The sequence below is a fragment of the Ovis canadensis genome, chromosome 3 (genome assembly GCF_042477335.2).
Source record: "Ovis canadensis isolate MfBH-ARS-UI-01 breed Bighorn chromosome 3, ARS-UI_OviCan_v2, whole genome shotgun sequence".
NCBI classification, from domain to species: Eukaryota; Metazoa; Chordata; class Mammalia; order Artiodactyla; family Bovidae; genus Ovis; species Ovis canadensis.
This window is the reverse complement of record NC_091247.1, coordinates 159,404,953-159,427,025: the sequence shown is the minus strand read 5'-3', so window position 1 is coordinate 159,427,025 and position 22,073 is coordinate 159,404,953. Positions and strand designations below refer to the sequence as shown.

The following is a 22,073-nucleotide window of genomic DNA, read 5'->3' as shown; positions in this document are numbered from 1 at the left end:
CAACCAAATGTGGTATCTGTTTTTTGGGAGGGACTGTTTGTCAAAGGACATTAACTGATGAGCAATTTGAGATTGCTCAATGAGGCTGTGACTTGTCTGGAGTTGAACTGTAGGTTGGTGGCAGATCCGTCACTCAACCCACGTGTTCCTACATATATTCACTGGGCTACGATGATGTCTGAACTGGTGACTTTTCTCATTAAAAGAGAGTATAGCCCATGGGGCTCAGAGATCATTCTTTGGTCTTGTTTTCAGATTGGAACTTGAGTGATTTTTTTTTTTCTCTCCAGGGTAGTATACTCTATCCAGTTATCCCTTAAGAATTGGCGTCTCTTTAGAAATACTAAATCTAATACTAATTTTAATCTTGACTCAGGCTCTGGAAACCGCTCCTCAAGGGAGCCCGTGGTGCCCCATCTTTAGTTAGGGACCTGTCTTCTTGCTCCATGTACACTCGCTGTGTGCAGTTCCTGCACTGCTGACAGTCAGTAGATGCTCACCAGATGTTTGGATGACACTGATTTGTGGTATTGCTTCTAGGAACTTTAAGAAAGAGTTGAAGTGTTCATGTGATGAGTGAGTTGTGAGATGTGAGAGTTGGACCATAAAAAAGGCTGAGCACCAAAGAATCAATGCTTTCTAATTGTGATACTGGAGAAGACTGTTGAGAGTCCCTTGGACAGTGAGGAGATCAAACTAGTCAGTCCTATAGGAAATCAACCTGAATATTCACTGGAAAGACTGATGCTGAAGCTGAAGCTCCAGTACCTTGGCCACGTGATGAACTGACTCATTGGAAAAGACCCTGATGCTGGAAAGATTGAGGGCAAGAGGAGAGGGGGCTACAGAGGATGAGATGGCTGGTTGGCATCACTGACTCAATGGACATGAGTCTGAGCAAACTCCAGGAGACAGTGAAGCACAGGGAAGCCTGGTGTGCTGCAGTCCATGGGGTTACAAAGAGTCGGACACGACTTAGTGACTGAACCACAAATGTTCATAAAATTGTGTCTCAATCAGATAGACAAATGACATCATCTAAAAACACATTAAAATAGAGTTAGCATGTCTTGCCAAATATTTTGCTTTGAAGGTACCTTTCTATTTTTTTTTTAGTGACATTTTGTCTCAAACTTTTATTGGCATTTGGATAGTCCCTGCTTCTCCATGAGACATCATCTGTTCAGAGATGTGAAGGGAAGATGTTCTTGCCAGAACCTAAAATATGGAAGAAGAGCAAGACGTTCTAACTAAATGAATGATGTTAGATATTGTGTAGTAACTCTTCCTCTCCCACCCCACCACTTAAGCTGAAGCATGCATGCATTCAGATTGAATGTTTCAACTTTATCTTCCTTTGTTTGATTGTACTCACTTCCTTTCACTCATTTCGGGTATAAGATGTGACCAAAATAAAACATTCAAGATAGGAACTTTGTATGTTATTAGTTGGGTTAGTCTAAATTATACTGCAGGTTAAAAAAAAAAAAAAGCACAGCAGCTAAATCTCAGTGGTTAACCTAAGAGAGGGAGAAGGCAATGGCATCCCCTCCCCAGTACTCTTGCCTGGAAAATCCCATGGACGGAGGAGCCTGGTAGACTGCAGTCCATGGGATCGCTAAGAGTCGGACACGACATTAGCGACTTCACTGTGACTTTTTCCCTTTCATGCACTGGAGAAGGAAATGGCAACCCACTCCAGGGTTCTTGCCTGGAGAATCCCAGGGATGGGGGAGCCTGGTGGGCTACCGTCTATGGGGTTGCAGAGTCGGACACGACTGAAGCGACTTAGCAGCAGCAGCAGCAGCAGCAACCTAAGAGAAGCTTCCTGTTTGCTTGTGGGAAGAGCACTGAGAGTCCAGGACAGCCACTGTCCATTGTGGCAGTGCAGCATCTCAGGGCACTCCTTTCTTGATATGTGCTTCTGCCGTTGCTGCAGCAGGGCTGGGAGCCTGGAGAATTGCACCCTGGCTCTTCAGTGCTTCTGGCTGGAAGAGACACACAGGCATAACCACCAACCTAGAGCAGGAAACTCTTGTCCTCTGATGAGACTGAAGCTGGAAGTACTGGTGGGCACTAGGGCTATCTACCAGATCTGCTTTGTTTTCTCAGAAAGAGGGATAGCAGTGGTATCATTTAGGGCTTCCCACGTGGCACTAGTGGTAACAAACCCACCTGCCAAAGCAGGAGGCATAAGAGACGCTGGGTCAGGAGGATCCCCTGGAGGAGGGGGTGGCAACCCACTCCAGTATTCTCGCCTGGAGAATCTCGTGGACAGAAGAGCCTGGTGGGCTACAGTCCATGGGGTCCCAAGGAGTCAGACACAACTGAAGTGACAGCACAGCACAGTGGTATCATATTGTGATCTCTTTCAACTTTCAGGATTTGCTTATAATCTCAGCAGAAACATAAAACCGAAGGAAATTAACAGTCCCGCAAACCCGTGTCAGACTGAAAGCATGGGGGAGGGATGCCATAGTACACAGAAGCTATTTACCTTTCTGATGTCTTGATTCAAATACTGTAACTGGTGTTTAGTCAGTTCAGTTCAGTCGCTCAGTCGTGTCCAACTCTTTGTGACCCCATAGTTCCTTAAGAAATTTTTAAAACCTGTGGAGTCTGAAGCAGACTGAAAACAAAGATAGTCACCTCGGGCTTACTGCTCTGCTCAGAGCTGAGAGCCTGTTCACCTTTTAAAAGGACATCAGCCTTTGGAGAACGTCTTTGGTGGCTGAGTCCTTCCGTGAGGTTGCCCCTGTTACTGCTAGAGGGCAGCTTCCAAAGTTGCATGTGTCAGAGGGAGAGGGGGCTGACTCCCACTGCCATTTATGGTGGGGTTGAGGTTCCCCATGGGCACTTTCAGGTGGCAGTTGGGTTTTGACCTATAGCCCTGTATCTGACTTCCTGGAGTTTTAAGACTCTCTGGAGGATAAAGGCATGAAGGGTTGCTGCCATTACCATCACTGGCCATAAAACACACTGTTCATTTCAGTACTCAAGATGGTTGGACTAACCTGCGAGTACTGTCCCAGGGACGAGAAAACTACCTTTCCACCTGTCATTTGCTTGATTTCCCCACTCCTTTGCCTTAAAATACACTTTAAAATTTGGAATTTATGTGGAAAGTTTGTATAATTTTTTACCCAAAGAATCCTCTTATCTCATAGTGCCATAAAAAGTCATACTAAATCAACTATACTCCAATAAAACTTTCTTAAAAAGTCATATACTTTCATTTAAGATATTTATATGGGATCCTAAAAAAGTCATAGAGACTGTTTTAGAGTAATTAAAATCCTATTATCCACCAGAACATATTTCCCTGACCCTACTCAGACCCTACCCAGATAATAACTTTTAATTGTTCAAACATGTTCAGCAAGACAATCTAGAATAAAAATTTAAAACAGCATTTCATAAAAGTTTCAACAAATGAACCGAACTAGTGATATATTATCAGTGACCACACTGAAGAAAATGAGAAAGAAAAGAACTGACCTAAGTAACCTTGGAAAACACGCTCTTCCTGGAATAGTCAAGCTGAGGACAAAAACAAGTGTACACAAATGCTGTAATTTGGCTAGCTAATCTGTTCTTCACGGGGATTTGGGTTAGCCATTCTGAAAGTACTTTATGTACATAGTAGAAGGGAAGAAACAAGCAAAATAGTGTAGATAATGAGAGCAGTTTCTCACTGTGTGAGAATGAAAACTAGACATGAGACAGGACTAAAATGCGCCAAATGGTATTGACTTGGATCAAAGGAATCAGTAGAAAAGCGTGGCTTTTCATGTGTGTACCAATAGAAAAATACAGATGTATGGGGAGAGAACCTACATGTATTATGTGTTTCCCAGCTCTGTTTGCTTGGAGGACCTCAGTTCAGTTCAGTTCAGTCGCTCAGTCGTGTCCCACACTTTGCGACACCATGAACTGCAGCACACCAGGCCTCCCTGTCCATCACCAACTCCCAGAGTCCACCCAAACCCATGTCCATTGAGTTGGTGATGCCATCCAACCATCTTATCCTCTGTTGTCCCCTTCTCCTCCTGCCCTCAATCTTTCCCAGCATCAGGGTCTTTTCTGATAAGTCAGCTCTTCACATCAGGTGGCCAAAGTATTGGAGTTTCAGCTTCAACATCAGTCCTTCCAATGAACACCCAGGACTGATCTCCTTTAGGATGGACTGGTTGGATCTCCTTGCAGTCCAACAGACTCTCAAGCATCTTCTCCAACACCACAGTTCAAAAGCATCAATTCTTTGGTGCTCAGCTTTCTTTAGAGTCCAACTCTCACAGCCATACATGACTGCTGGAAAAACCATAGCCCTGACTAGACGGACCTTTGTTGACAAAGTAATGTCTCTCCTTTTTAATATGCTGTCTAGGTTGGTCATAACTTTCCTAGCAACAGGGAATACCTCTAGCATCTAGTTATTGCTTTCTAAATACCATTATCCAAGAAAAGGAACTGGGACTCTTGGGAAGAGTAATTATCTTGAAGACTGGAGGAGAAAAAATGCAGAATGAACCTGGAGCAACTTGTATAGTCAGAAAATAAGGAACTGTTCCCAAAATGACAGGGCTTGTCAGAAGAATGCAGAAGCCAAACTGAATGGACAAAGCTGGAGCAATTTTAGCAGCAAAATAAATAATGATAGTATTGGACTTTAACTTGTAGAATAAAGTAAATATTCATGAGTCCACACTGATAAAGATAATTACCTAAATAAATGGGGAAGAAGAGAACACTTTCTTATAGAATTACCAGTTAATGAACATAGATGGAAAAGCATGAAATAGAAGAAGACCATTAAGCAAATCTTGCAGTAATGATTATGATTAATAAGAACCACTGATAGTTGCAAATATTTGTAGGCAAAATCTGAGGAGCAAGATATTTCCATAGTCTCCAGTATCTCCCCCAACATAGTTATTAGTTTAAAATAATAATAATTTTATAGTGGAAAAACCTGAGACACTACCTTAGCCAGTGAATCAAGATTAATATAAGCAGTAATAAGACATGGGGATCACGAACCTCTTGATATTATGCACAGAGAAGTATACAAGTATTTCACTGTCTGAAAAACAAGGCAAGATTGAGGAACATCAGATTAATGGAAATCAGGGAGATATAATGAGTAATTGAAATGTGAGAAACTGGATAGGATCTTAGAACAGAAAAAAGACATCAATAGAAAAATGGGTGAAATTAGAATGAGGTTTGCAGCTTAGGCTTCCCTTGTGGCTCAGCTGGTAAAGAATGTGCTGCAATGCGGGAGACCTGGTTTCAATCCCTGGGTTGGGAAGATCCTCTGGAGAAGGGAAAGGCTACCCACGCCAGTATTCTGGCCTGGAGAATTCCATGGACTGTATAGTCCATGGGGTCGAAAAGAGTTGGACATGATTGAGTGACTTTTCATTTTCACTTGCAGCTTAGTAACCACTGGGTCTAATCATTGTCCTGTGGTTATATAAGGTCTTAACATTAGGGGAAGTTAAAGGAGTACATGCTAAAATTAGTTCAAAACGAAAATGTAAATAAAAGGTAATAAAATATACCAAGGACTCCAAAGTAAACTATTCTTTGGTTCTTCCTATTACAATTTCCACAGCAGAGCGGCTTTCAAGCAGCTGGCTGGATGTTCGTCACATTGAAAAATATGTAGACCAAGGTAAAAGTGGAACAAGAGAATTGCTTTGGTCCTGGGCTCAGAAAAACAAGACCATCGGTGACCTTTTACAGATCCTCCAGGAGATGGGACATCATCGGGCTATCCATTTAATTGCAAACTATGGTAAGCATTGATCCAGATGATATGGCTCTTGGTTCATTTTATATAAATTTTAACTTGTAAATATTGTATTTTATCCAAGACATTGACTGGTCATGTTGATATGTCAGTGATTCCTTACCTGCGGCTTTTACCTGAAGGGGAGTTTGCAGCTTCATCTTTTTGTGACACTTTCTTTTCTTATTGCCTAACTTATACAACAGACTCCTTTCCACCACTTTATAGTTGTTTTTTAAAATTTATTTACAAGCTATACTTCTTAAAATGTTCATTCTTACTTAGTTAAGAGAATCAGCTCTCTTTTCAAGGCTCTGAAACTGAGTCATAAACATGATCAGAACCACAATATGAGTAGAATGAAAATAATGCTATCATTTATTTTACCCTATGATAACAAGTTAAAAATAATTGCATTTCCCCCGTGTATTTTAGGGCTATCTTGGTGGCTCAGCGATAAAGAATTCTCCTGCAAATGCAGGAGACATGGGTTTGATCCCTGGGGCGGGAAGGTTCCCTGGAGGAGGAAATGGCCACCCACTCTAGTATTCTTGCCTGGAGAATCCCATGGGGAGAGGAGCCTGGTGAGCTACAGTCCATGGGGACACAAAGAGTTGGACATGACTTAGTGGCTAAACAGCAGCAACCATCTGTGTATTTTGGTGCAAATGATAACCTCCAGAATAACCCTGGAATTTCTCTGTTATCTTCACTGTTGAGTTTATGCCATGGCTTCTAACTGTGCTTTACCTGTTTACATCTATTTCACCATGTCCTGCTTCTTCCCTCTCTATGTCTTTTCTTTCTGATGCTGTGCTATTCCTTACATTTAGAGTTACCTGAGAAGTAAAATGTGTGAAGTTTTCCTTGTACAGTCTTTGTCAATAAAATAATCTCCTGATGTCCCTTGTTCTGTTTATTCCACTTTGGGTTCATTGACATCAACAAGAATGATCTTGAGTGATCTTGGATCTTAGGTTATGGACGCGGGACTCTTAGGTGGGAAACTCCTTTAGATCAGCAGCCTTATTCTTTGAATCTTTCATCCAGGCATATTTGTAGTTCTGTGTATTTGCACACATGCTGTTTGATAATATATTTAGTTCAGGCAAGCCACTATCTCATCACTTGAAGAAGCTTTGCACACATGAGAAGAAATCCTGAGAGATTTGTACCAGAAAACTGTAGCTTCAGACTGACTTTCATCTTGTAGGGTTTTCACATGAACTAGGGATTAGTTCCCATAGGTTTCTAGCATGATATTATCCTATTAGTGATATATGTATAACTTGGCTAATACCTTGTGTCTGCTGCTGCTGCTAAGTCGCTTCAGCCGTGTCCGACTCTGTGCGACCCCATAGACAGCAGCCCACCAGGCTCCCCCGTCCCTGGGATTCTCCAGGCAAGAACACTGGAGTGGGTTGCCATTTCCTTCTCCAATGCATGAAAGTGAAAAGTGAAAGTGAAGTTGCTCAGTCGTGTCAGACTCTTAGCGACCCCATGGACTGCAGCCCACCAGGCTCCTCCGCCCATGGGATTTTCCAGGCAAGAGTGCTGGAGTGGGGTGCCACTGCCTTCTCCGTACCTCGTGTCTATCGCACACTATTTCTTCACTGAGTTTTATACAGCAGAATGCTTCACTATGACACTGACTGATCTAGTAAAATGCCATTGAGTCTCTGGGAGCTGTAAAGTAATGCTTTTTCATTATTTGAGCCTTGTCCAGCCACCTTCACCACCCCTGCAACTTGTTCACAGCATAGAATCACACCAATATATTTTATACTTCAGTATATTTTATACTTCGGTTTTCTGGAATTAGTTGCAGAATGTCTTTTCACACTTTATGTTGTTTAATTATGCAATGGGGAATTATATGGACAAAAATTCCACATCTTTGGTTTGACTCCTAGGCTGTGGCACATGCAAAATTTCATTTTTTTTTTCTGAGTATTTTTTTGATTCCTCCCTTGTTTTTGTTTATTTATTTTTGGCTGTGCTGGATCTCTGTTGCTCTAGTCGGGCTTTCTCTAGTTGCGGTGACCAGGGGCTGCTCTCTGGTTTTGGCTCACGGGCTTCTCACTTTGGTGGCTTCTTTTGCACGGCCTCTTGCGCAGGCTCCAAGTGCACAAGCGTCAGGAGTTGCAGCATGTGGACTCAGTAGTTGTGACTTGTGGGTGCTAGAGCATGGGCTCAGTGGTTGTGGCGCAAGGGCCCAGGTTCTCCGAGGCATGTGGGATCCCCCCAGACCAGGGATCAAACCTGTGTTCCCTGCATTGCACTGTGCCACCAGGGAAATCCCTTCATTTATTAAAATGTGAGATTAGTTGATTGGTGGAAAGACAATATACTGCCCTAATACCAGAAGATAGATAAATTTGACGTGATAAGGAGTGTTTTGTTCTGAATCCTTTGCTAGGGAAAATAACATTATTTAGTTGGAATTTATTGAGTAAATGCTTTAAATTATAATCTTATAAACATTAATTATATAGCTTATTAAAAGCAGCTAGGTGATGACTCCTGATATTTTTGGCCATATCAGGTCTTGGTCGAGGCATGTGGACTCTATAATTACAACTAAGCAATTATAGTCGTGGGCTTAGACACATGGGCTTAGTTGCCCCGTGGGCATATGGGGTCTCAGTTCCTTGACCAGGGATTGAATCCAAGTCTCCTGCACTGGAAGGTGGATTCTTAACCGCTGGATCACCAGGAAAGCCCCACTTTGGAAACATTTAAGCGTAATTTGCTACACTTGTGTTTCCTGTGACATCAACTCACTGAGTCAGGAGTTGGAGCTCCTAACTGAAAGTGCATAAAGAGTTAGTCTTTCTTTCTTGTTACCATGAACAGTTATCACTTATCCAAATAATCTATTTTTGTCTACTTTTCCTTAAAATTGTTTTATTTGGGGGAGTGATTTTCATGTTAGAGGGTTTTTTGGCATTGCATATTCCAATCTCCAGAGATCACTTTCTAGATTTGGGGTTTTTTTTGAGTAGTAAATCCCCTACATACCAAAGAGTTCCTTCCATTCCCAGAGTTCATTTGTAAATCCAGTTTGTTTGTAAGTCCAATAAAGTTGGCCTAGGTACCCAACTCACACTATCAGCTAAAAAGTATTGTACTTAATAGGTTTATAATACTTTTCACACAAATAAAACATAAAAAGCAAACAAACACAAAAAATAAAGTATGTTTAATCTTATAGTATAGGACCTTGAAAGGTACAGCAGTCTAGTTCAGCAGCTGGCATATAGGGCCTGGCAGTGCGAGAACAGGCAAGAAGAGTCACTGACTGGAAGAGGGAGAGGAGGTAGGAGATGGTAGAGCTGAAGGATTGTTAGCAATAGGAAATGGACAGCAAGCTGCAATTAACACCTGAAATTGAGGGAACACGTTTGCATCTTTGGAAGTTCTCAACTTGAAGGCTGATATGTAGAGGACTTGACTGTGTTACAGTATTTCTTGTATTTCTTGTATTTCTTCGCAGGCATTGTTCCTGCAATTCAGGTGGCTGCCACTAGGTGGTGTCTTCACATCCATGAAACATGCCCTCAGATCTCAGGGCATAACCAAGTTGTTTAAGAAACTAGAATTTTTACTTGCTGTCATTATATTTCTGGCATGCATATCCTTACATGGGCTTCCCCTGTGGCTCAGTGGTAAAGAATCCACTGCAGTGCAGGAGACACAAGAGATGTGTGTTCAGTTCGTGGGTCAGGAAGATTCCCTGGAGGAGGACATGACGAACCACTCCAGTATTCTTACCTGGAGAATCCCACGGACAGAGGAGCCTGGCGGGCTACAGTCCATAGAGTCCCAAAGAGTCAGACATGACTGAAGTGACTTAGCATGCGTGCATATGTCCTTACATATCACATTGTGCATGTAAATCTCAATGATCAGTGGTTGTCTTTTAATTTTCCTTTTTATAATTGTTTATTTTTTATGGCTGTGCTGGGTCTTGGTTGCTATGCGGGCTTTTCTCTAGTTGAGAGAGAGCTACTCTTTAGTTGCCGTGCACAGGCTTCTCACTGCAGTAGCTTCTCCTGTTGTGGAGCATGGACTCTAGGCACGTGGGTTTCAGCAGTTGCAGCACGTAGGCCCAGTGATTGTGGTGCACGGGCTTAGTGGGATCTTTCTGGACCAGAGATGGAACCAGTATCCCCTGCATTGGCAGGCGGACTCTACCTCTGAGCCACCAGCAAAGGCTGGTCTTTTAGTTTTGACATGAAATCCGCAGCTTTCTGCTGGCTTCTTAGGAGAACCATTTTGAATCTTCCGTTTTCTCCGACAATGAAGTCTTGTCTATTTATATGCAACAACAGGACAATGGCTTTTAGTGCCCTTGCAACCTGAACACTTCATATGTTATTCTATACAGCAATACCTTATTCAGAATGTTTGTTATTTATTTTTCTTGCCTAATTGTCCTGCTGGAAGCCTCTAGTATAACATTGAATAAAAGGTGGCAAGACAAGACCTTCTTTCTTGTTCCTGATCTAAGGGAAAAACATTTTCTTTCACCATTATGTATGATGTTCACTGCAGGTTTTTCACAGATGCCCTTTATCAAATTAAGGAAATTTTTTCTCTCTAGAGTTTTATCATGATAGCTTATTGAATTTTATGAGTTTTGTTCATTTTACGCATTGATTGATTTTCAGATATTAAGCTAGCCTTGGATTCCTGGGATGAATCCCACTTGGTCATAGTATCTCATCTTTCTTATTTGTTTCTGGATTTAATTTGCTAATATTTTGGTGAGCATTTTTGCATCTATATTTATAAGGGTTATTGGTCTATAGTTTTCTTGTGCTGTTTTGTGTGGCATTGATTATTAGCCTCAAAGAGATTTGGGAGTTGTTTCCTCCTCTTCTATTTTGGAAAAATTAGTGAAGAACTGGTCTTAAGTCTTCTTTAAATGTTTGGTAGAGTTCACTTGTGAAGCCATTTGGACCTGGGCTTTTCCTTATGAGAAGTGTTAAAATATTAGTTAAATTTCTTCGCTTGTTACAGATCCATTCAGATTGCTTGTTTCTTCTTGACTTAGTTTTGATAGTCTGTGTCTTTCTAGGAATCTGTCCATATCATTTATCTAGTTTTGGACAAATAGTTGTTCACAGTATTCCCTTATAATTCATTTTATTTCTGTAAGGTCAGTAGTTACGTCTTTTGTTCTTAATTATGATAATTTGAGTCTTCTTTTTTTCTTTTTTGGTCAGTCTAACTAACGGATTGTCAACTATGTTTATATTTTCAAAGAACCGAATCGATTTCATCGATTTTTCTCTTTTGTTTTTCTGTTCTGTTCTTCTGTTTCATTTATTTCCACTCCAATCTTAATTCTTCCTTTTTGCTTCCTTTGGTTTAGTTTTCTCTTCTTTTTTTATTCCCCAATGCAAAAGTTTAGGCTATTTATTTGATATCTTTCCTTTTCTTGAAGGAGAGCATTAACAGCAAAAAGATTTCCCTTTAAGCACTGCTTTTGCTGCATGCCATAAATCTTGGCATGTGGTGTTTTTGGTTTCATTTATCATAAAGTTTTTTCTAGTTTCCCTGTGATTTCTTCAACTCATTCATTATTTATGAATTTGGTGTTTAATGTTCATGTGTTTGTCAATTTCAAAAACTTCCTTTTGTTATTGCTTTCTACTTTACTTCCAGGTGGTCAGAGAATATACTTTGTGTGATTTCATCCTTGCACGTTTATTGAGGCTCATTTTACTGCCTAAGGCATGATCTGTTCTGGAGAATGTTCAGTGTACAATTGCAAAGTATGAGTATATTGTGTTTTGGATGGAATGTTCTATAGAAGTCTGTCTGGTCTAAGGTTTGTAGTTTTGTTCAAGGTTTGTTATTGTGTTTTGTTGCTAGTCTTCTAAGCAAGATAATCTAAGAAACACTAGAATACAATCCAAGGAAAACTAGAAAATGAAATAAAACTTTTCCAAAGTCCGAATCAAAATGTCAGAAGTAACTGCAAAATGCTGCAGCTTAAATTTTTTGTAGGAAGCCACCACAGACTTCCTTAGTTCAGGCAGAACCATAACAGACAGAAGTAATAGTCCAGCTGGGGAGAGTGTGGGCATTTGTGGTTGGTCTCTCTCTCTCTCACACACACATACATACACACACACACACACCACACCCTTCTAATACCTTATGGCGCAAGATAGGATAACAAGTAAACTAACCCAGAGGGATATAATCCCATAATTGTAAAAGTTTTAAATATATGTACAGAAAACTGATAATAGGGTTGCTTTCTTCTTGTCAGTTCTCACCTTCATACTTTAATATTTTTGATGATGTCTAAGAATAGTTTAAGATAGGTGCTGATGGACTTCCCTGGCAGTCCAGTGGTGGAGACTGCACACTTCTATTGCAGGGGGGCATGGGTTCCATCCCTGGTCAGGGAACTAAGATCCTGCGTGCCACATGTTTTTCGTTAAAAAAATAAAAAATACAAACAAAAAGATAGGTGCTCACATTTTAAGTGAAGAAAGGTATGTTTTTATATTTGATCATTAGAAAGCTCTTTCATATATGGAAATTTGTAACCATTCAATGGGAATGAAACTGAGCTTTAGAAATGAACCTTACTAGCAAGGTATTTATTTTCACAATGTAAGAAAGAAAAAAAAATGTTTGTTAAGAACATAACAGCTATTATACCTAACTTCCCTTATTTCTCTTTCAGGAGCAACCTTGAATCCTATAGAGCAGAGTCATCGGGGAAAAGAATTTCCAAACATGTTACAAAAGGTAGAATGTGTGTGTGTAGGTAATGACCCTTGAACCCTGTTGCATCTATAATCGAGTGTAAGGAGTGAAGTTATGAGGCAGAAAAAAAGCTGTTATTTGCAGCTACTTTTTTAAAGCGAGGAAAGCTTTCGTTCTCATTCTTCTTCACTTATTTGGGAATTCAGGAGATTGTGTGTTAGTCACCCAGTCATGTCTGACTCTGCAACCCCAGGGACTATAGCCCACCAGACTTCTCTGTCCATGGGATTCTCCAGGCCAGAGTACTGGAGTAACAGTTTGAAGAGTTGAGAGCTTTCTCCTCTCAGTGATGTGTCAGAGATGAGTCATAGAACATTTAAGAATACTGTGAGTTATGTATTTGTCTTAACTTAATTTTTAGTTTTCCTGTTCTAGTTGACGTTTTGCATGTTATTGTTAGTTTTCATTAAAGAAAATTAGAGATAATGAGTTTTATAGGACTAGAAGTCATTTAAAATTAACTATAAGTGACTGTGACATTGATGCTTGATTTTTTAGCTTTGGTGTGGAAGCCTGCATTGGTGTGGAAGCCTGAAATATATATGGCATTGAATACTGTTGAATAGAATAAAATAACTTTGCATTCTACTAGCTTTCTTCTAAATTATATTCTACTTTCTTGCACTGTATAGTCCCAGGGGTAGCTTTGGATTTCTGTTGAGGTTCTATTCTTTCTAGACTTAAGAAATTGAATTACTTTCATATGTATTTCTTCTCTTAGGAAACAGCCAATGTCACAGTGGATAATGTTCTTATTCCTGAACGTAATGAAAAAGGTAAAAAAAAACGAAAACAAACAAACTTTTCTGTAAATCATGCTTTCCTTTAAGTGAATTCATGAATTCCTTTAAGTGAAATTTAGACATATCCAGTAAACATGGTAACCATTAATATGCAGATTCAGGATAAATTTTTCATAGATATAAAAATATTCTCAATTTTGACTAATCCATTGTTCTGATGGATGATATGTTGCTATTATATTACAAATTCATTGTCCAATAAAGAGCATAATTGTGGTCTCACTTATAATTTCATGACATTTGCTTTTTTAATGTGTCATAAGAAGACATTTAAAAATTACGTTGAGTTTTGTGTAGTTCTAGAAATGTTCCTAGCACTTGTAGAGAAGTCTTTAGAGGGTATTGTAAAGCGGTCCTGGTGGTCACTATGAAAAACAGCTATTTGCCACATCAACTCCTGTTCTGTCAGCTGAGAGAATAATTTCCTTCTGTCTGGGAATCAACCTGATAAACTTTAGTGGCTGTTTAAGGCTGCTTTGCCTAATCTTCGCCACCAAATCTGATGCTTCTTTGGTTCAAAACAGAATTTAAAAAGTTAGATAAGGTTATGGTTTTTTGAAAGTGAAAGTGTTAGTTGTTCAATTGTATCCAACTATTTGCCACCCCATGGTCCAGTAGCCTGTCAGGCTCCTCTGTCAGTGGAATTCTCCAGGCAGGAATATGGGAGTGAGATGACATTCCCTTCTCCAGGGGCTTCCCCAGGGATCAAACCCAAGTCTCCTGCATTGCAGGCAGATTCATCTAAACCACCCATGGTCTTTTAAGATTTTGCAAAAAGGTCCAAATGAAACATGTAATGTGTTAAGTATAGCCAGAATTGGTCTCTGCAGGATTTATTTAGGCTTTTCCCTTTGAATTTGCATTTGGTTACCTCTGAAATGTTTCCTCCCATTCTCTGCTTGAGATGATTTTCTTAAAGAGGTGAAGCATCTTCCCAATTTACTCTGGGGAAGTAAGTTGGATTTGGCTCATGAAAAATATTTCTACCAGTCATGCTTAGTGAATATTATTTAGTCATATTAAGATTTCAACTTCTCTCTCTATATATATATATATTTACTGGTTTTGGGTTCATCATGGGTCACCAGTAATCTGTTGATCTAATGACAAGGAAATAACCTTAGGAAAATTACCCCAACTAAGATGTCTGTCTGATCTCTTTGGAAAGGTGATAGAATCACAGTGTTATTGTCTGAGTATCTAAGAAATTATTTGCCCTGTGGGATGGCGGGAGCCGGGCCCAAGTGAGAGTACAGAGAGCTCACGATAGGCTCCTGGGATATCTCTACTGACTTTTCACTAGACTCTGATTTGTTTCTAATAGGGAAGTCTTAGTTCTTTATAATGATGGCTGATTCTTAAAAAGCAGAAAGATAACTTATCTTCTCCCTACTTTCCTTCCTAAGGAATATTGCTAAAATCCTCCATCAGCTTTCACAGCATCGTAGAAGGAACCAAAAATTTCCACAAAGACTTTTTAATCGGAGAAGGGGAAATTTTTGAGGTATACAGAGTGGAAATCCAAAACCGAACATATGCCATTAAATTATTTAAACAGGTATGGAAAGAATTACTATCTCAGGATATCGATTCCATTTATTTGCTCATATTTCATATTAAAATGTGTCATTTTTCATCAGCATTGAAAGGAGGTGTACTTGAGAATAAAGTTTCATAAATGGAAATAAGATATATGACCTCAGGCGACTGGAGAAATGACTAAGAAATGAATCCCTGTCTTGCAGGGATGTGGGAGTTAAATCCTTCCCCTCCCCAGGTGTAAGGCCTGAGAAAGACTTTTCTGAGAAGCCTTGTAGGGCCACTGGGACTTTGGTTAAGATGGTCAGATTGTGTCCGTCTGCTCCAGTTTTTCCTGCCCTCTCCAGGCCGTTTCACAGGTTAAACCATAGGCTGGTATTTGGTGCTACTAAATTGTCTTCAGTTACAGTCCAGGAGAGCAGGAAAGAGGAGGCTTCAAGGGCAGCAAGGCAACCGTCAGAGCAGGAGGTTGGAACACAGCTGAGAACAACCAGGAAAGCAGAAAGGGGTTGGGGATCTGACTCGGGAGTCAGGAGGAGATAGGTTCACACGTGTGCACCGAAAGAGCTGGTCTTCATTGCTGGTCAGCAGCCAGTAAACTTTTACTAAACTTTTATGGGCTGGGTACTGGGCAGAGATGAATAAAGCATAGTTGTATCTTCTAGGAGTTCCCAGTCTTGTGGGGAAAACAGGTGAAGAAAAGATTAAGTAGTAGAGTGATAAGTACCTTAGCAGAGATTTGCCCTAGAGGTCATGGGAGCACGTAGAAGATAGCCAGAGGAGAGGCCGGCGCCTCCAGCACCCGGAAGAGTGCCCGGCACAGAGTAACTGCTCAATAAACGTGTCTGCAGTAATCAAATGGAAAAATGGATGAAAGAAAGTGACCTCTCAGCTGGATTTTGAAGAACAAAGAGACTTTTGCCAGGCAGGGAGGGAAGATGGAAGATATAGCAGGTGCCAAGACCTATGGGGGCATGCATGGGAGCATATGTCTTTTCACAAATACCAGACTGGTAGAGCAGAATTTAGTGTGGGAGAGTTTAGTGTGAATGTAGTGGCAGCAGATGATACTGGAAAGATAGGTCAAGTCCATAGGTGCTTTCTAAGTAGGGGAGTGAAAGGACTAGATTTGTGTTTTGAAATATCACTTTGATTACAGGCTGGGTGATGAACTGGAAATTGGCAGGGAAATTGGAGGAAAGACAGCAGGAATTAGACTAGAGGTGGAAAGACCTGATAGAGGGTATTTCAGACGTGTAAACTGAAGTGGATAGGGCTGAAACCTGTCTTCTCCAGTCTAATGTTAGAATCACCAGGAAGATTTTTTTTTTAAAGGAATATAATTGCTTTACAATGTTGTGTTAGTTTCTGCTACACAATAGAGTGAATCAGCTGTATGTGTATCAGCTGTGTGTGTACTAAGTCACTTCCGTCGTGTCTGACTCTTTGTACCATACCCTGCCAGGCTTCCCTGTCCATGGGGTTCTCCAGGCAAGAATGCTGAAGTGGGTTGTCATGCCCTCCTGCAGGGAATCTTCCTGACCCAGGGATCAAACCTGCGACTCCTGCATTGCAGGCAGATTCTTTACCACTGAGCCACTGGGGAAGCCCCTCCTTGTAGCCACAGCAAAGTAGCACTATCTCTTAGTATCACCTTCTTTATCTGCCTTTCCCAGTGGACTGGATGGTTTTCTTTAGAGAGCTCTTATGTATGTTTGTGTCTCAGTGCCTTGTTACAGGGCCTGCCCTATAGTATTTGTTCAATAAATGTTTGTTAGCTGAATTGAAAGAAACACATATGCTGTCTTTATGAATTTAGTTGCAATTCACTATTAGTAAAAAGATAGAAGGTAGCAAAGTTACCCAAGACCTAAAGGTTGAACAAAGTCCTATACACACATCAGGAAAAAAATGAGATAATTTAATGAAGCTTTAGTCACAGAGCCTTTTTTTTTTTTTTTTTTAAATAAGAAATGTAGTTTTGCAACAGTTGGGACCTTAACTTCAGTAACCTTTCTTAGAGGGCCTGAGGCTGGGCAAGGTACTAGGTTAGATTCATCCGAATCACCTGGGATCTTACAGCACAGATTCAGATTGTGATTCAGTGGGTTCATGTAGTGACCTGAGATTCAGCATTTCCCACAAGCTCCCAGAGAAGCTGGTGTTCCTCCTGCACAGAACACACTTAGAGCAGCAAGACTGGTAGGGTAGCATGAGCACAAAAACTGACCCTTCACATTTTCAGGCTAAGAAAACTCGGACCCCAGGGAGGTCCAGTGACAATAAGTCACAAATAGTGAGTGTTAGAGGTGGGCCTGAGACCCAGTCCGCTTGGTTCTCAGTACCGTGGTTTTTTAAAAATATAAATTCCCATAATGTGGTCCTTGAAAATGATTTGTTAGCCAAGTTTATTGCTTCTGACTTCTTGGGTTAACTTAGAAAATAGCTTCCAGGATTCCTGTTGGCTTTCTCTTCCTTTGTTCCTAAGGACAGAGAACTCTAAAAACTCTGCCCTTTCTAGCAATTTACATATGGTAACTGGAACACACTTTAACCCTTTCATGGGAGAAGTTAGGCATTTGAGATTCAGAGACATGCAACGCTGTAAGATGTAGGAAGCCATCAAAGACAGTGCCAGGTACAGAAGAAGTCCTCCAGATAATATTATTGAATTCATTAATTTGTCCATATGTCAGGCACTGGGCTAGCTTCTGAAGCTTTTTTGAAGTAAGGAGTAAAATTTTTCATTTTCCTGGTGGACCTATTTTTTCAAAATTAATACAAAGGTAAACTTAAACCAACAGCCAAGTGACCCAAGTCTTGAACGCTCAATTATTGAAATGACTTCTAAGTAGGATCACAACCTGGATTCTTTGAGATCAAGTGGGGAGTTTCTGTCATGAGGTTTTCTTTGACTACATAAAATATTTTCGAATTTATGTTAAGTGTATACAAAATACGGTGAAAGGGTTTAATATAAAATGCAGCAATCTGATACATCTCATGAAAAACTTCTAATTCAGAAGCAGCGGTTCTAAATCTGTTTTGGCGTTAATGGGTTTTTGAAAGGCTGATACAAGCTAAGGATTTTCTCCCCAGAAAAACGTTCATATGCGTTTATACCAAAAAGTATCTGATTTCATAGACCCTACGTTAAGAGTACCAGAAATAGATCCTTTCCTTATATTTTTTTTCTTGTTTTTCTGTATTTAGGGGGAAAAGATGCAGTGTAAGAAACAATGGAAGAGGTTTTTGTCTGAGCTTGAAGTTTTGCTACTGTGAGTACATTGCTTGAAATTTCTCCCCCTGTGCCTGGTTTTCATCTCTGTTCATCTTTGATTCTACAGCACAGAGCTTGGCATGGTTGGCATTTAATAAATGTGGGTTGGAGGTTAGAACACTGGGTAAATTTTTGACATCTGCTTTAGTATATTCTTTGGAATACATTTAAAAATATACTATTTACATAATTCACTTGAGCCCGTTTTAACAAGAAACTGTCACAAGGAAGTGGATTAAATCATGTGTGACTAACATGACTGAATGTAAAATCATTCTTAGAACATTAGAAGTGTATATATTTTACCATTGCTCCTCTTTCTTAAGAGACATTCCAGTCAAGAAACTGTTTCATCAATATAAACCTCTTCCGGAAGAGAGTTTAGACAAAGAAATCAAGTGCTTTTGATGTGCATATTATTTTCTGGGAATTCATTCATGAGCCTGAAAGTCCTTGGAGACAAACTGAAATGGCTTCATTTTCATATATATTCACATCTGCAGCTGTGCAGCCTGCTTCATCGAAGGCCCCTAACCCTATAGAGTTCAGTCATCACCCTTTACAATAGAAAATGTTCTTTTCAGATGTTTCCTAAACCAATATGTGAATTCAGGGGAGGGAGGTATTATCCTAAATCCTTCTCCTTTTATACCTAAGACCAGAAATCAAAATGTTAGAGGCTAAGCATAAAAACTTAATATATCATTTGGTCAACAAAAAAACTAAAACCAAAATTGTAATAAGAAAGTTTTTATATTTAAGCTTTATTTTTTTGCTTATGAATAAATAATAAATTCGGACACGCCAGAATTCCAAAAGGGAAGAAGGGTAAGCCAAGAAGAGATTTTCTTCCATGTTCTCATCCAGCCACCCAGCCACTTTTCCCAAAGGCAACAGTGTTATCAGTTTCCTATGTGTCTTTCCAGAAATGTTTTATTTGGGAGCATATATGTATTTTATTTTCTTACTTTCCTCTTCTCACACAGGAGGCCGCATGCACGCATTGTTCGCTTTGCTTATTTTAGTATTCCGTTGTGTGCTGTGGCTTCCCTGATAGCTCAGTTGGTAAAGAATCCGCCTGCAATGCTGGAGACTCCAGTTCAGCTCCTGGGTCGGGAAGATCCCCTGGAGAAGGGATAGGCTACCTACTCCAGTATTCTGGGGCTTCCCTTGTGGCTCATCTGGTAAAGAATCCGCCTGCAATAGGGGAGACCTAGGTTCGATCCCTGGGTTGGGAAAATCCCCTGGAGAAGGCTACCCACTCCAGTATTCTGTCCCGGAGAATTCCATGGACTGTATAGTCCGTGGGGTCGCAAAAACTCAGACATGACTGAGCGACTTTCATGTATACTTTTGTGTGCCTGTGTTATAATGTCATTAACCATTTTCCCATCAATGGATTTTTAGATTTTCCTAATCTTTTACTTAAAATAATGCTACAATGAGAAAACCTTGTATATTGTTATTTTATATGTGTTGAAGTGTATCTAAGAAAACTTCATATAAATAAATTCATAGGGTCATGTTCCATGCCACCAAATTGTCCTTCAGTAGAAACTATACTAGTTTACACTTAACACCAGTCATATATAAGAGTGCCTGGTTCCCCATATTCTAGCCAATATAGCATTTATTCTTTTATCTGTTTTTTTCTGATCTGCTAAGTGGACATGGTTTTTCAGTGTAGTTTAAATTTCTTTTTCTATGATGAATGAATCTTTTCACATGTAAAGAGATCTATTTCCTTTTCTATGAAATATCTGTTAATGTTCTTTGCCCATTTTTTATTAGACTGTTGGATTTTTTAAAATCTGTTTTTGATCGGAGGATAATTGCTTTACAATATTGTGTTGGTTTCTGCCATACATCAACATTAATCAGCCATACCTATACATATGTCCCTTCCCTCTTGAACTTCCCTCCCACCTCCCACCCCGTGTGACTCCTCTAGGTTGTAACTAGAGGGAGGTCGAGCTCCCCGCGTCATACAGCAAATTCCCGCTGGCCATCTATTTTAATATGGTAACGTGTATGTCTCAGTGCTGCTCTCTCAGTTTACCCCATCCTCTCCTTCCCCCACTGTGCCCACAAGTCTGTTCTCTATGTCTGCATCTCTGTTACTGCCCTACACCTAGGTTCATCAGTACCATTTTTCTAGGTATTCTTCACTTTCATATATGTGTTAATATACGATATTTGTGTTTATCTGTCTGACTGACTTCACTCAGTATAACAGGCTCTAGGTTCATCCACCTCACTGCAACCGACTCGAGTTCATTCCATTTTATGGCTGAGTAATATTCCATTGTATATAGGTACCACAACTTCTTTTTTTTTGGTGCCATGACTTCTTTATTCATTCATCTAGATTGCTTCCATGTCCTGGCTGTTGTAAATAGTGCTGCAATGAATATTGGAGTACATGTATCTTTTAGAATTGGGGTTTGCTCAGGGTGTATGCCCAGTAGTGGGATTGCTGGGTCATATGGTAGTTTTCCTAGTTTTTAAAGAAATCTCCATACTGTTCTCCATAGAAACTGTGTCAATTTACATTCCCACTAACTAGACTGTTGGTATTTTTCTTAATGGTTTGTCAGAGTATTTCATATAGTAGAAAAAATTAGCCTTATTTTTATGTTTTAAGATACAAATAATTATTTTCACCCCATTATCATTTGTCATTGCTTATTCTAGTTTTTTGCCATTTGGAGATGGTTCTTATGTAGTTGAATTTAATCTATATTTTCTTTTATGGATTCTAGGTTGTATAGTTTAAAGACCCCTCCAACTGAGAGGTTTTAAAATAATTTTGCCATTTTTTCAAGTACCTTTATATTTCCACTTATATACCTGACCCATTTGGATTTATTCTACTAAGGCATTTATGTATTACTTTTGAGAGAATTAATGACATATGGCATTGGATGTTTCTGGTATGCCATCAGTATCATTTATGTTGCTGATATTTCTTTAGTTTTAACCCTATACCGAGTGCTTCATGTGTATTCATTCTTTAATCCTCACAACAGGCCTGAGGCGAGTCCTGTTATTATCCTCATTTTGTAGATGAGGAAACTGAGGTAGATGCTACTTTTTTTTTTTTTTTTTGCAAGATCCAACTTATTTCCTAAGTCATACTCACCCTTTCTCTTCTTAGACTTTTACTGGTGAATAAGTCAGAGGCATTACAACATACTGTCTGGAATGGAATTAGGAGAGAAGTGCACAAACAACAGATAGTTTCAGTAAGTTAAATAATAAAGCAAGTACAGAGTGCTGAGGACTTCCCTGGTGGCTCAGTGGTTAAGAAATCTGCCTGCAATGCAGGAGACATGGATTCAATCCCTGGGGTGGGGAAATCCCCTGGAGAAGGAAGTGGCCACCCACTCCAGTATTCTTGCCTGGGAAATCCCATGGACAGAGGAGCCTGGTGGGCTACAGTCCATGGGCTCGCAAAGGAGCTGGACATGACGGAACATGGTCACACACACACAGAGTGGTGAGGGAGGAGGAAATGCTAACTTGGGGGTGGGGTGGGTGGCAGAGTAGACATCTTAGAAAAAGTAAAATCTATGCTAATACTTGAGCATGAGTGTTTTTTTGTTATACAATTAAAGTGAAAGTGAAGTCGCTCAGTCATGCCCAACTCTTTGTGACCCCATGGACTGTAGCCTACCAGGCTCCTCCATCCGTGGGATTCTCCAGGCAAGAGTACTGGAATGGGGTGCCATTTCCTTCTCCAGGAGATCTTCCCAACCCAGGGATCAAACCCAGGTCTCCTGCATTGCAGGCAGATTCTTTACTGTCTGAGCCACCAGGAAAGCCCAAGAATATATATGTATGTATTATAAATTAAGGGAACTAT

The 22,073-nt window shown here is 40.1% G+C and overlaps 1 protein-coding gene across 2 annotated transcripts in view; it reads left to right on the top strand.

Moving 5' to 3' along the window:
- Positions 1-22,073, top strand: part of IRAK3 (interleukin 1 receptor associated kinase 3) — a 58,448-nt gene that overhangs the window by 13,266 nt on the left and 23,109 nt on the right. Inside the window, exons 2-6 of one of the 2 annotated variants that reach the window (XM_069584713.1) lie at positions 5,621-5,800; positions 12,504-12,568; positions 13,308-13,362; positions 14,796-14,947; positions 18,142-18,206. In XM_069584713.1, coding sequence (XP_069440814.1) covers positions 5,621-5,800; positions 12,504-12,568; positions 13,308-13,362; positions 14,796-14,947; positions 18,142-18,206 — 517 coding nt within the window. Of the gene's footprint in view, positions 1-5,617; positions 5,801-12,503; positions 12,569-13,307; positions 13,363-14,795; positions 14,948-18,141; positions 18,207-22,073 lie in introns of both variants that reach the window. The other variant, XM_069584712.1, reaches the window with a different exon arrangement.